The 14,591-nt window shown below is 41.9% G+C and overlaps 1 protein-coding gene across 10 annotated transcripts in view; it reads right to left on the reverse strand.

Moving 5' to 3' along the window:
- TENM4 (teneurin transmembrane protein 4) overlaps positions 1–14,591 on the reverse strand; it is a 762,970-nt gene that overhangs the window by 111,940 nt on the left and 636,439 nt on the right. For all 10 annotated transcript variants that reach the window (XM_080374860.1, XM_080374862.1, XM_080374861.1 and 7 more), the window contains one exon: positions 2,082–2,228. In XM_080374860.1, the coding sequence (XP_080230986.1) occupies positions 2,082–2,228 (147 nt within the window). The remainder of the gene's footprint in view (positions 1–2,081; positions 2,229–14,591) is intronic.

Genomic DNA, 14,591 nt, shown 5'->3' on the forward strand with positions numbered 1-14,591 from the left:
CTTGGAGGTGTTCAAGAGTTGAGTAGATGCAGCCTTGAGCAACCTGATGTAATTAAAACTGCTTTGAGCAGGGGGTTGAACTAGGTAGCTGTTGGAGGTCCCTTGCAACCTAAATTGTTCTATTAGATATTCTACAAATGTCTGCATCTGCCTTGCTATAAAAATCAGCATAAAAACTAGGAAACAGGTCCAGAATCAGCCTTTCTTCACAAGTCCGTGTAACTACATTTGAATCCTTGTGCTAAACAAGGAACTCAGGCTTCAAAGCAGAAATACTTCACCACTGCCGGTGCCCCTAAATCTCGTGGGTTGAAATTCTAGATTTGAACCCACAAATAAAAAATGATCCCTAAAAATGTATAAAAATCAAGTCAAGAAGGTAAATGTATTCCCCTGTTCCACTTTCCAGCTGAGGAGAGTCCTTAGCAGTAATGTAGCGAAATCAAAGGAATAGCATAGCATATGATGGATTATCTGTAAACTGTAATGTACAACATGTACATGTATTTTTTTCTTTTAGTGCACCAAGACTAAAGTTAACACTCATCTGTGGGCTCTGACACATGGATAAGCTGTCACAAAGCAATGTGTTCCAACCTATCAGTTGCTCTGCTCTAGCTGTGTACACCACTGCTCCACACAAGTTCACCAAATGCAAGTTAGCAGCTGATGTGCGCTAACTTGTAAACATGTCGATGCCTTTTGTCTTTCCCGTCCACATCTGCTGTCCTGCAGGCTAGTGAGGCAAAAACCAGATCAATTCAAGGTGAGGGTAAACCAGCTACAAGGTTAGAATCTTCAGCCAGGAGCTACGAGGAGATGTTCAGTCTGGTCATGCTCTATTTTGATGTTATACACTTGTGGTCTACATTGTGTGTTAGGCTGGGTTACTCCTTTTCCCTCCCTCTCTTTCCAAAAACTTCACCCTTTTTTATTTTGTGTTTGTTTGTTTGTTATTTTTCTCCATGGAAACTGGGATTATCCTTGGCTCTATTTGTCATATTTTTACACATCTGATGCGATGAACTTTATTGCTGCCCTGTGTCAGCTATAAATAGGAAAGACGAATACAGTGATACTCAGTTTCGTGTCAGGCAAAAAGCGACCTTTGTTTTATAGTGTGTGCTCTTTGTATGGTTCTCCAAATTTTTCAGTCTTTTCTAAAGGGACAATTTGGTTCATTTGCCATGCCAGATGTGCAGCAATATTTTAAATATTCAATCAGAATCCCAGTTGCTGTGAAGCAGATAATCACAGTCTTGGCTTGGCTATTTTTATTTTTTTTTTAAACTATACTGTTCTTGTGAATATGATAAAACAGAGGCTTGCAAAATGCAGTCTCCACTTCACAATCTGGGTCCTGGCCCAGACTTGTGGTTTACAAAGCCTTTTGCTGAGTGACAACAAAACAAATTATGCAGTCTCCCTTATGCCTTAAATTTAATATCTCATCTCCTGCCCTCTAATTCAAACCTTCACACTGCACCAGGGTTTCCTTTGTAATGAGATAACTCTGAATATTAAGTTTGCATTACGCAGAGCTATTATTCACATGCCTGACATCATTACATATGGAACTGTAATCAATAAAACATGGCTTGAGAAAGATTGGATGGCTTGTGGGCATGAGGATCAGTCACTGAAGCCTCTAAGTTTCTGCAATACATCCATCCCAAGTCAGTAGTGACCTACCAGAGAGCCTCGATGAAAACCTCAGGCAGTGAGGCCAAAGTTCGAACAGTCAGGGACGTTTGCTGTCTGAGGTGGCCCCATCGTGTCACTGCTGAGCCACTCGGCTGGGGTGGAGTGATAGGACGAGTGCACAGCCTCTGCCTGCTCTCTAGTATATGGACTTGATTTGAGTATAAACAAATGTCCCTCTTCAGCCCTGGCACCCCAAGTCCAAATCCATTTCATCTGAATTCAAATCCACTCTGGCTGAGTCAGCTTGGCAGACTTCCCTGTCTCCACCAGCTGTCAAAAAACAATCTGCCCTGCAGAATCAAGCCCAGCTGACTGTTCACTGTGCGAGGTTTATAGGCTCTGTGAAGCCTGACATATCACATGTGCTCATGTCCTACCTCCATCGTTGTCTTTCCCATCACCGCATGCTGTCTCCATGGAAGTATCGCAGCCCGCTCCTCTCCAGCCCAGCTGGCAGACACAGTGCCAGCCGTTCATGTCCAGGGTGCATCTGCCATTGCCGTTACACAAACCAGGGCATCCCTCTGCAAGGCAAACAGCCACACATTCACACGCATTGGAAAGATAAAGCAAAACAGCCTGGAAAGGGGCTAATTAAATAGCTTTTTCTCTTTGCCTTCAGTTTATTTCTCCATTCCCACTTGGTGTCTTCCCACCTGGAGTGAACTGTCCCAGTTTGGTATCAGAATGGTGGTGACCAACTAAATGGGCTGTTGTTCCTGGCTCTCCCAGGAAGTCCTCAACGTACGGCCTCACTAATTGGACCGAGGGAATGGTGAGCTTCAGGGAGGCAATGAGATTTTCCGGCTTCATTGGTTGTAAACCCCACCGTGCTCTCCAAGGATTTGCTATGTAAGACCAATATTTGGGGTTACCTAAATTGCACGCAGGGTTAAAGTTCCCAGCGCCCACTGGAATAAAGCAGCTGCCTTTCAGCAGTACTGAGATCTCCAACTGGTAAGAAATCAAAGCCAGCTGGAAAAGGAAGGCAGAAAATATTTGGAACCCCCCCAGTTTCCCTACTGTAGTCATTTTGGGCGGCATTCATCTCATCCCATTATAATCAATCTATAACAGAGATACCTTCAAATCTCTCTGTAGTCAGCAGAGAAACAGACTGTCCCGTGGCACAAGTCTCCCATTACGTGTTTGTTAGATGCCCACATTGATGAGCTGAAGCTTTGGAAACACCCGTTTCTCCCCAGTGACTACAGCGAGCCCGGCACAGAGGCAGGCGTTTTCTTTTACAGGTGATAAAACTTACGGGGGGATGAACACCAAGCTCCCAGTCTGCTCACTGAGGTTTGATTTTCTCATCTGATGACCTCCTGCTGAGATTTTGGTCCTTTCCCCCCAGGAAAATAGCAGAGCAATTCCCACAGTAAGCAGCGGTGTAAGGGAGGCTGCTTCACTTATACAGTTGTGTTTGTTGGTTTTTTTTCTACCTGCACAGCTCAAAAATCTTTACCAAAAAGCCATCAGAAATGTAAGAGACATTTTACAGCTTATGAAACTGAAGTACAAGGGACTGAAGTGACTGTCAAGGTCACTCAGCAGGACTGATTATACCAGGAACACAGTTCAGTCTTCCTGAGCCCTGTTTTAAGGCCCTCTCTATTCATACATCTGTTGGGCAATCCTGCCATGAATTTTGAGTTTCTTTAGGCCCGCCGCTTTGCAAGCCAGGTTTTTTTGTGAAACTGAACAAATGAGACGGACTGATCCTGCCTGGCCTGAAGTGTTACAATGCGATGGCAAAGAGGTGTACATCACTGCAACATCTGGCTGGCCGCATGACGCACTACTGCTGCCCAGGGAAGTGCTGAGACGGCATGCAGAGCACCGCGCGTCATCACATGTCCTGCGCTAGGGAAAGGTCATCCTGAAACACTTTTTCACTCCAAGAGTTGTTTCATGGTGAACTGAATTTTTCTAGTATTATTTTTCTAACAAGTGACAGATTTATAGGGACCAAATAGAAAAAGAAACAAAGGTGGTAAGGAAAACTCCTTTAAAAGTTTCTGAAATATTATTTTTTTTCATTTACAAAGATATTTGTTGAATTTTAGTCTTTTAAAATGTGTATTCTGCAGCTGGGATGGGCATATAACATGTGTGAGTATGTGTGAGCATGCTTGTGTGTGTGTATTTTGGTATTTATACACTATATTAATATTTATATACTACAGAGGAGCTATTTATAGGCAAGACTGCTTGAAATTCTTCATCTTAATACCCTGACTTCAGTTACTTACAGTAGTATCAAACCTTTAACCATCTAACCTGGTATTTTCTTATGCTAGAGTGAATTTATGTGTTTGTTGCCTTTACATACTTTCAGTACAAGCTGAAAGCATTCAAGTGTTTTGGAGAATGAGAGAGGAAGAAGTGCATTACTTGTTAAAATAACCTGCTAAAATTAGTTAGCTAGGTAGGTAATCCCACCCAGGAGTAGATAAATTCAGTTTGGATGGGGCTATCCTGGTGGTCGACAGGACTTTTTTCCCCTCCTTATAAATCTGCCTATATTTGTCTAGATGAAAAACCTCTCGAGAATTCTCACTTTATGTGTATTCTGCAGGGCTCCGTTAGAGCTTGGCTGGTCCATCACCATCGATCACACCTCATGTTTTTACTGCTTAGACTCTTTATAACCATCCTAAAACCTTCTTTTCTATCCTGCAGTTGCAGAGGCTGAGCAGGAAATTCCCTGCAAAGGTGCTGTGGTGTGGACGTCTACAGAAGAGCAGTGAGAACCAGGAGTTGGGTGATGAGAAATTGAAGACACCACTACAGAAGGATGAAAGAAGGTGGCTTGGGAACTGCTAAATTTTTAAACCAACAAGTAGTGTTTATTTTCTGGAGCAGACTCTTATTTTCTGCAATGGGAAGAAGATAGGTTTTAGAAGTTTTTTGCTGAGAGATAAAGACCAAAAGTCTCCTTGGTTTGGTTCCAAGCCAGGACGCAGATCCAAATCCCAGAAACAGTTTAAGCTAGGCTTATGAGGTTTCCGCATATTGAAAATTCAGAGGGAAAAAAGGGATTCCATTTTATTGTTGTTGTTTTAATTATATTTTGCATTTCATAATCTTTGGAACAAAGATACCAAAAGCAAAGATCTAACATTATTAGATAGAAAAGATACTGTAGTGATTGATCACTTGCTCTGAGACTGATAAAAACAAATGATCTTCAAATGTCTCATGTGAGAAGTGTCCAACAAGTATAAGGAAAAACTAATGTAACTGCAGAAATTAGGAGCTCCAATGGAACTGCATGTGCTCTACTCTTCCAGGACTAGGAAAGCAGGAATTTGGAGTGGCAGAAAACAGCTGATATAATTTGAATGAAGCACCTTATGCATCTGAGGAAATGAGAAGAGCTTGATTTGTCTAGCACAGCAAAGGCTGAAAAGACTATGATTGCTTCCCACAATTTCATGAAAAAGACGAACAATGAGAAGGGAAAGCAGCTATTTAAGCTAAAGAGAATAATGCTGGCATAAGAACAAATGGGCATAAGCCAAGCATGAATAAATTCTGGCTGGAAATTAAAAAGGAAAAAAAAAATCATTTGCCAGGATCAAAGGAATAAAGTTTTGGAGTAGCCTCCCATTAGGAGTATTAAGAAACCTCACTTATCTATCCATAGAGCTCGGTAAATTTATATAAAGATTTACACAATGTGTTTGCCCTTGACAGCAGAAGACTGGACTCTTAACTGAGAAGACTGCTTCAGTCCTATGGCTTTGAATTTTGTGTGCGATTCATTGTCTATATGAAATGTGTTTGAGAGTATTTGAATGGACTTTCAGGATTTCCTCTGAATCTTCGTGATCTGTACCCAGCAAAACTTAAGACAAGCATCTCAGAAAGCTGACAGAGGAAAAGAGCATCAGTGAGGAGAGGAGAGGCAGGAGAAAGAGTATCTCATGAGAGTATGCTTTCCACAAATTCCTCTTCTTGACTATTAAAAGAAACCAGGGTGACCAGATGAGAGATAAGCATCTATGCTGTAGATACCTAAAGTAGGATAACTCCTAACTGTAATTTCATACTCCACTATCTTGACATTTTTCAAGTCTAGAAAGTAAGTTTACCCCTTCCTACCAAGGGTCATCTGTGGTTCCTAGCTAGATAAATTTCTTCTAAGGAGTCAGAAAGACCTGCTTCCTAATGAAATAAACTCTTCACAGATTCATGAACATAAAAGTTTTCATATATATTAACCATCACATTAAAGGTACAGCAAAGTATTGGTGCTGTGAGGATTAAATTGTATGTGTCCTATCTCACGGGTTTGGTAGGAGAGCAGACAGGTTTCAGAAATAATGAGAAAAGAAACCATTAACAGAAAACACCCGAATTAAACAGCAGCTGTCAGAGAACTTGTACCTTCAGAAAGTTAGAAGATAACATGGACTTGTAGGCCAATATATTTATGAGAATGGACAATGAGTACTACCATTTCTACACTGGTTCTCTGCACAAAGCTTGACCATCACTGATGTCACACAGGTACAGTACAGTGTTCCCCATTCCACAGTCAGTGCACTACAAAGCACTGGACGGAACGATGATACAAATCAGCTTTATCCTCTCCTTTCCCCCATGCTGGGGAATAAAGCAAAAAGATCGTCTTGTCTCCAAAGTGCTTCTGAACATCAGCACAGCGTGATGGCTTAATCCTCACAGATTCACACCACCACAATCCTGCAGCTCTGATTTCTCATAGCTAGTCACTAATGATCCGTTATTCTTGTTTGTGTTTGTTAATTGTATTTGGGAGACTAAGAGAATTACATATATGAATAGGGCTTTTTGAGGTGGGGCAGGGGAGGAACCTTTGTGTGAGTTTCCAACAGCACATGAAGGCACTGCTGGAAGATGACAGTACTGCAGGACATTCACAAAGACGCCAGGTCTGCCATCCGAGATAGTACAGACCAGAGAAGCAATATAAAAAGTGGACTGACCTTGAACTAGACAAGAAAAGAGTATCGATGGAGACTGTCACCAGAGTAAGAAATTGTCATGCCATTTTAAGATTGTTGGTAAAATAATCTCCTCTTAATGATCTGTACAGTTAAGGCCTTCTCTAATTAGTCCAATTATAAACAATGTTCAATGGGATTTTTCTTCAGGCCAAGCCTCATTGCCACTTGCAATTGGGACTTAAAAGATAAGGCTATTATCTTTCCTCCATTGTCAGTAGGACAGCACTGACGGATGTTCCAGAAAGCCCCAGTAGGCAGTGGCTGAGCTCTGAATGGAGCAGGACATGGCTGAATGCAATGTGAGGATGCAAACACCTGGAGCTTGAGAGAACAACGATTGGTAAGTGATCTGCAGAAGTTCTGTAGGGCTGAAGGGGAGAAGCAAAGCATCAGCTGATCCCTGCAAATTATGAGAAACCTGGTAAAGTGTCCTGAAAAACACTGACTCAGCTCTTCAACTACCACTGTTTTGTAATGGTGGGAATCTTGAAACCGTTAATCAGATGCATTCCATAAAACAAAGATTTCAAAGTTCCTTCCAGAGCTCCCATTGCTTATAACCGTACAAATTTAAGAATCGGCTGTGGTTGGACCTTGGGTTCTCACTGCTTCCCAGACTTCAGGAGCAGGCCAAAGAAGTCACCTTGCAGCCACCCCTGAACTCAAATGTTGTTCAGCATCTTTACATTTCAGGCTAGCTGTTTAGATGCCTCGCTACACTGTTAATGTCATTATTTAAGAGCAAGAATTGATAACCAACAATAGAAATTAATTACGTTGATGTGCCATCAGCTCCAATGGCACCCTGGATGGAGGAGCTCTCTTTAATAACAGGCACCTCTTTTCATTTTAAGAATTACCAGTGTCAATTAGGCTTTAGTTTAGAAGACTCCAATTCAGGTTAGAGCTTCCTGGTTTAACCATGCTGATGTTTGCTACTGAAACTTGCCCTCCACTTTAGAAACATTTCTGCATCTTCTCTGACTTCCTGGTTTGTTGTAAAGCTGTGGGAAAGATTCAGCAGTAAATCGGGCTCACCCTTGACAACACAGGATTACTGGGAAGGGATTTCAACCAGAAAGATGTTAATAATTAAGAAAGCCAAAAGGGCATGAGTAATTTAGTTCTGAAAAATGCACACCATGCAGTTAGCCAAGTAAAGAATATGTACTTCTAATGTTTCAGCTATTGCTAATCTTTCCAAAAGAGGCCATGCGTGGTAAGAGACAATCTTTTATTCTTAGTATGTTCTTTAACCTGTTTCCCATTCCCACTGAAATACTCACTAAATACAATGTGTGTTTATTCTTGGGCATAGAGGTGAGTCAAAAATCTATCCAGAGGAAAAATGACAGCTATGGAAGGCTTAGTAAAAAACAAACAAACAAACAAACAAATTGGGCCACTGATTGGGCAAGTCAGTACTGAAGGTCCCTGGACCAAGGCTCTGCAGGTTGATTTCTCTTCTTTTCTATCCCCTTGGTGCTTATCTGCTACCTTTTGACCCAACTTTCTCCAGTATATGCTGAGATGAAAAGGAGGAGCCTGGGGGTTTTGAAATGCAAAACTCTGCGATGTGGAACATTAATAGGAAGTTCTGATGACACGCCCTAGTGATGGCCCATTATCATCTTCTAAACATGCCACCGCTATTATTTCATAAGGGCACAAAAAGTGACCCTCTTTCTTTGATCTAAGAAGGAGAATATTTTTTTTTCTCCTAATTTAAATAAAGTCAAGCATGTTTTATGGATGCTAAGCAATGACAGAAAACTAACTACCACTGGACAAATCACTGATCTATAAACAGTGTTCCAAGGACAGCTCCCAGTTGCTGCATGATGCTGAAAAGTCTTACTTAAAGTGTGGACATTTCCTTATCGTTAATATTTGTTTGTCTGTTCAGAGATTTTCCCTGTTTGTGATTGTACCTGAATCTGTCTTTAAGCCTCAATGGAAACAAGAGAGAAACATTAGATCGTAAATTCATCCAGAGAAGTGAAGTCAGTAGGGCAACCGTGTTTCTTGTCACACCACAAGAGCCCTATATAGCAGAGACTTCATTTTAACTGCTCACGGGACAAATATTTTGGCATATCTGTCCTTCTTCATCAGCCTCTCACAGCTGCTATTCCTGATTGCTCACAGTCTGAAGAGGAGGGTAATGCTATGGAAGAAACTGATTTGTTCAACTCGATTTTTTGGTTTGTTTAACCAGCAAACATATGATGCTGCGTGGTGTCAGCACTGTGTTGCTGTTAGTGTCAAATCAGCCATGTAGAAAGATATTTGTGTCCAACTCAATCATATTTATTGTCAGATTGTTGTATTTAACTAGATCTGTGCTATTTCAATATTTTTAGAAAGCTAAGTGCATTGTGGAACTGTCTATTTCTATTTCAATGTTGTAAATTAATTTAGCTCATTGCTCTGATTAATAAACAGATTTTTTTTTACAATAGCAGATTATCTATATTCTGTAACACTTTAATGCCTTTGTTTCTTAGTTAAAGGAGGACCTGGGTGCCAGACTTGATTTGCATTTACAAATAGGAACACAGGGCTGAATTTTGTTGTAGGGTACACTAATGCAACAACAATAACGTCAATAGATTTTGAGGATTTATACAACCACAGGCTTTGAGGTCATAACACTTTTGTATCAAGAAAAAAACCCATTACTCATATATCATTACTCAAAGCTCCCATGTAAGACTTCGCCATCATGGATCAAAAACATGAAGACTCCACACAGAAAGTGCACTCACCTGCTTGTTACAAAATGGATCATAGACATTTAATTAAAACACATCACTGTACAGGGCTCCTGCTGTATTCACAGACAATTTTTTTTTCCTCCTGACTTGTCTTACCTGGGTAGGAGGGGTGAGGATGAGAGATGATTCAGAGGGGAGGGCAGGGACAAGGGGACGGGTAGGAACACTGATACGATGTTAACACAGGGTCACAGCACTTACGGAGGTGTTTCCTACCTAAATGACTGGAAAGTTCACCCTTCCAGACATTAGGGAGCACTTTGGTGACAATGAGGAAGAGATGCAACCTCAACACAGCATGTTCACGGTGCATTTTTTTAAAAAGAAACACAAAGACAATAGGAAAAATAGGAAGGAAGAGCATACCTTTCACTACCTTATCCAGATAGTGAGCTTGGGAGATAAAAGACAGGACATTTAAGGTAGGATTGAATAAGTGCGTTGCAGCTTACTATGAGACTGTGCAGGTGCTAGAAAGGCAAAGGAGAGTTCGCTGTGATATGAAAAGAAAAACCTTGATTATGAGGAGAGAAAAATAGAAGAAGGGTGGAGCACAGCCCTCCTCAGTCAAGAAGCTCAAGAAGGCTGTGTTTAGGCATCCAGTCATCTTTGCTCATTAAGATCAGGAAGAGAACCCGGAATGTTTTACATATATATATGTATTTATGTGTTTATATATATAGAGAGAGGTGTATAAATGTATAAATATATATATATATATATATATATGGCAGAGTATTGTAATGCTTTGCTCATTTGCAAGTCTTCCTCTGTTTTACTGACTGCTTTGCTTTTCATCAGGAAAAAGAGAGTCCTTTGAAAGTGCTCCACCTCACCTGATTGTCTTACAGAGGCACAGTCCTGTGATATTGCCAGACTGTGAGAGGGTTTTCCCTGGATCTTCTTCATGGTAATACATTGCTGTTATACAGCATCCTCTAGCCCCAGATCAAATTACTTTACAAATATTAAATTAACCTCACGGCAGCTCTACCAGATAGGTAAGTACTAATACACTCATTTCAAGGAAGGCTAAAGACAAAAAAATAAATGTTATAGATGTCGTGGGAGCAGTCATGTGCCCAATTCCCATGGAACATTAATCTGGAAAACCACCTTCTAATTGATTTTCTGGGGTCAAACAGAAAGCTGGTGGCAAAGACACAAGCAGAAGCCTGGAGTCCTGCCTCGGAGAGCCCGTGTTCATGGCAGCAGGCGGCACTCTCTTCCTGACAGCAGCTGGTCTTTATTAATAAATAAGAGGCTGGGAGTCTTGCATTTCTCTCTTCCATTACCTGCTTAAACGTTACTTCCCTCATTCTCTTGTCTGCTCCCTGCATTCTCTCTCTCAGTTGTGTCCTGGTGCCCTTTTGAAGAGGTTTTTGTTTCAGGTTCGCTCACGCAGACCGCCCACCTGCGCAGTCACAGCCCTTCCAGGAATTATTTTTCCATCCTGTGAATCTAATGGATCCGCTGAAGCACTATTGCAAGTAAGCGGAGAGGGCTGGGAGGATCAGCACTAACCTAGTGTGGGGCAGTATGAGGACTGGGAACGAGATTAGCTAATGACCCTGGTGCAGTGGTAGTGACGCAGGAAGCACAGCATCACCATCCACTTGGACGGCGGCTGAAGCCTGGGAACGTGTCTCTTGGATTTTGACATCAGGAACAGCCCAAACTGTAAACTCAGGCATCAGTCACTGTGCAGATGACGGCGGTGGAGGCAGTTGCCAACGCTGACCATATGTCACTTATGTGTCAATGTTTTCTTGGCATTTGAAAAATAATGGGAGCCTTCTACAGCAATACTCCACGGCAGCATGAATCGTTCTTCTCTAAGCCTGTACAGTTTCATTCCCATGCTATAGTTCTGGCATTAAAATATCTTATTATCTACAGACACTCCTTTGGAAACTCTATGGGTATGTGGGACATGCTGAGGAACTACGCAGCGGTTCAGAAGAAAAACTGATTTTCTAAGGTGTCCTCTGCAACCAAAGGCACCGCACTCAGCTCCACGTCACCACCCTGCTCCTGGAAGCCACTGTGCCTTCAGACCTGCTATGGGGGGAGCTCATGTGAGCATTTTTTAGTCTGAAAGCCCCCTAAATTCACCAGCCTCAGCTAACTTGGTTTGTTTTGTCTCAAATGCATTGGGAAAGATAACATGAATGTTTGTCTTGGCTCACAGAAAAGGAGGAAGGGAAAAGGGAACGGGGAGGTGCTGGGTCCTTGAGCAGGACTTTTTCCCCAGCACACTCGCCTTCATTTTCCAAATATCATTTTTCCCTTTATCTTCCCCATGGGGTGAGGTGGACAGATCCTCAGTGAAATCACTGGAGTTAAACTGAGATCACACAAATTTGGAAGGGGAGGAGAAAGTAGCCGTTTGTTGCTGAACCAGCGATGGCACAAGAAGTTTATGCCACAGCAGCAGGGAAAAAGCCTACCTTTGAAGTTCATCTGTGCTTAATATTCACTGTCAAATACACAGCCAAACTACTTAAGGCCAGATTACCTTCAACTCGATGTAAAATCATGTCAGAACAAAGCAGCAGGCACATATCTTCCACTGACTGCTATAACCGTGGCCTTCTCTTGCACAAAGGTACCCGGCTCAACCAGGCAGGGAGAGCAGCAGGGGCTTAAACACAGCTCAGCTGTGGAGAGCTGACTGTCTGTCCTCTTGGGCTGGGGGTAGTAAGAATCTTCGCCAGACACCAGTGGGCTTATTTTATGTTGGGTTGCAATATTTTATTATGGGCTGAGCTGCTTTATGGATTTAAATGGCACAAGTGGTGTGTTAGAAAGCTGGGGAAAAGAGACCAGGATCCACCTGTAATGTGCCTTGTCTGGATTCCAGCTGCTCCAAGCAGAACTGGAGAGGCACTGATTACAACCCTGGCTATTCAGCACGTCTGATTATTTATGCAACAAGGCTGATGAAAGGTAAACTTCAAGGGGCAGATTTCTCAAAAATAGGAGTTTTGCTAAGTGAAACAAAAGCCACCCAGTGTGGGATGGGCTCGCTGCCTGTCTGTCTCGGCACTTGTTACTGCATACATCACCAGTGTGTGCCACAACCAGATTTTGAAAAGCAGATCAGCATGTAGCTTTTGTGGAGATCAATGGGAATTGGGCACTGAGGTGCTTTAAAAACTCTGCTAGGTAGGCCATTGTGTGTTTGGAGAGCTAACCGCTGGTCCCTCAGCACTCTAGAGACCCTGTAGTATTCAGGAGCAGAAACTGAACTTCAAGTGATGGTTCTGGTCTTGTGTCCAGGCTGTTCAAGGATGATGAACATCCCAACTCCACCACACAGGGAAGCCCTCTCTGTCACTGTTTTTTCTAAATAATCCTAATATGAATCAAAGAATTCAGGCTTAGTGCTATTAAGTACCATACGGAGAGATTCACATACCAGATACAATCTCAGAGCAAGGCCCATGTGGGCAGAGTGAAGTCTCCCTTTGCATCTCCGAGGGGGGAAGCCTAGCATCTGGGACACTGTCCAGGCCGTATCACTAACTGTGTCAAATTTGAGGCCAGGTTGTTATTAAACCCAGGATGTTTTCTGTGGTGCTGCCTGTGAATCAATTCCATAGAGTAGCCTACCACAGAGCCGAGCCGTATTTTGGCCTTTCGGAGCCCACAGTAAGAGGGTTTATTTCACCTTCAAACTCAACTCTCCTAAAACCCGCTGTACTCCCTGGATGTGGTTTTGGACAGAAGAGAAGAAAGTTGAATTGTTGCAATGTTTCTAACTGGGGGCAAATTTGGAATATGCTGGAGAGCCCATCACAGGAGTCTTGCATTGTGGCTGTTGTCATGTCTGTTTTTTTTTCTTTTCCATTAAGAAATCAGAGTAAATCGATTGAATCATTCTGCTGGTTTTCAGGATTCCTGCAGTTATATAATCAACTTTCTGTTCTACTCTTTTGCCTGGATGCGCTAAGTTTGCTGAATTAGGATGATGAATGCAAGCTTCTGCACCAATTTCCTGGTTGGGAATTAACTGGGGTTCCTCTAATGAAATCTCTGAATGTAAGCAATCAAGCTAGTATATTTGGTAACATGACTCTTTGTATGAGCAAACAAAATTAATCCACTGGGATCAGAGTTCCCTTGAACACCATAGGAAAGAGCCTCCTATGACCTACAAAACAAAAAGATTTCTTACTCTCAAACATGCTCAACAGGAAATGGAAGAAGTGCCCTTTGCTTGTATCACCCATTTCCACCATGTCACCTGCACACATGGCAATATTGTTAAAGCATCACTTCAGCAATGGGGTTTTATGCTTGTCAGTGCTAAAGCAAACCGGGCCATGACATAGACAAATACAGAATTACTGTCAACAGAACAAGTTGCCATGCAGGGAAATTACACAAGGACAAGGGGAATGCTTTCCACATATTTAATGTAATTCCAAGTCAATGTCCTTTCATCTGTGCCAATATAACTAGCTTATTACTCCTTCTAAAGCTATTCAAATTTCTTGGATATTTATGACTTTGCCAAATCTCCTTTACATTCTACACATTTATCAATGAAATATTCTGTAGGAAATACTGTTTACAGCTTCAGAGGCATGAGACTATGTACAGATTTGTTGCTAAATCACCATGCAAGAAGATGAGGAAGTGGGGGGGTGGGGGGGGGGGGGATGTGAAAAGAAACAGAATTGCTCCAGCACTCTCTTAAAGAATGATTCCTAAACCAAGGCACCACTGCAATAGGAAGGTAGCACCACGCAAAATGATAGTGTGCACCAGTAAAATCTTGATGCTGACTGCATTGCGGTGCTGACCTTTCCCATGATAACATGGATTTTTATACTTCGAGTAAGGAATACTACAAATAATGGGGTAAATTTAATTACTATGAAAGATAAAAGCTTGTTCAAAAACAGTGGGTGTAGCTGTGCGGAGAAAGATCATATACCGAACTAGTGGCATTTTGGTTTTGCAGCAGAACTAATAAAATAGCACTGAGGGTATGAATCAGGCTTTTTTTTTTTTTCTTTTTTTTTTTTTTTTTTTTTTTCATAAATGACTTTCACATAAAATTGTCCCCTGGATTCGGGGCCTTTTGCTGAACTATTTTTTTTTT

The sequence above is a fragment of the Falco punctatus genome, assembly GCF_963210335.1.
Source record: "Falco punctatus genome assembly, chromosome: 2".
Taxonomy (NCBI): domain Eukaryota; kingdom Metazoa; phylum Chordata; class Aves; order Falconiformes; family Falconidae; genus Falco; species Falco punctatus.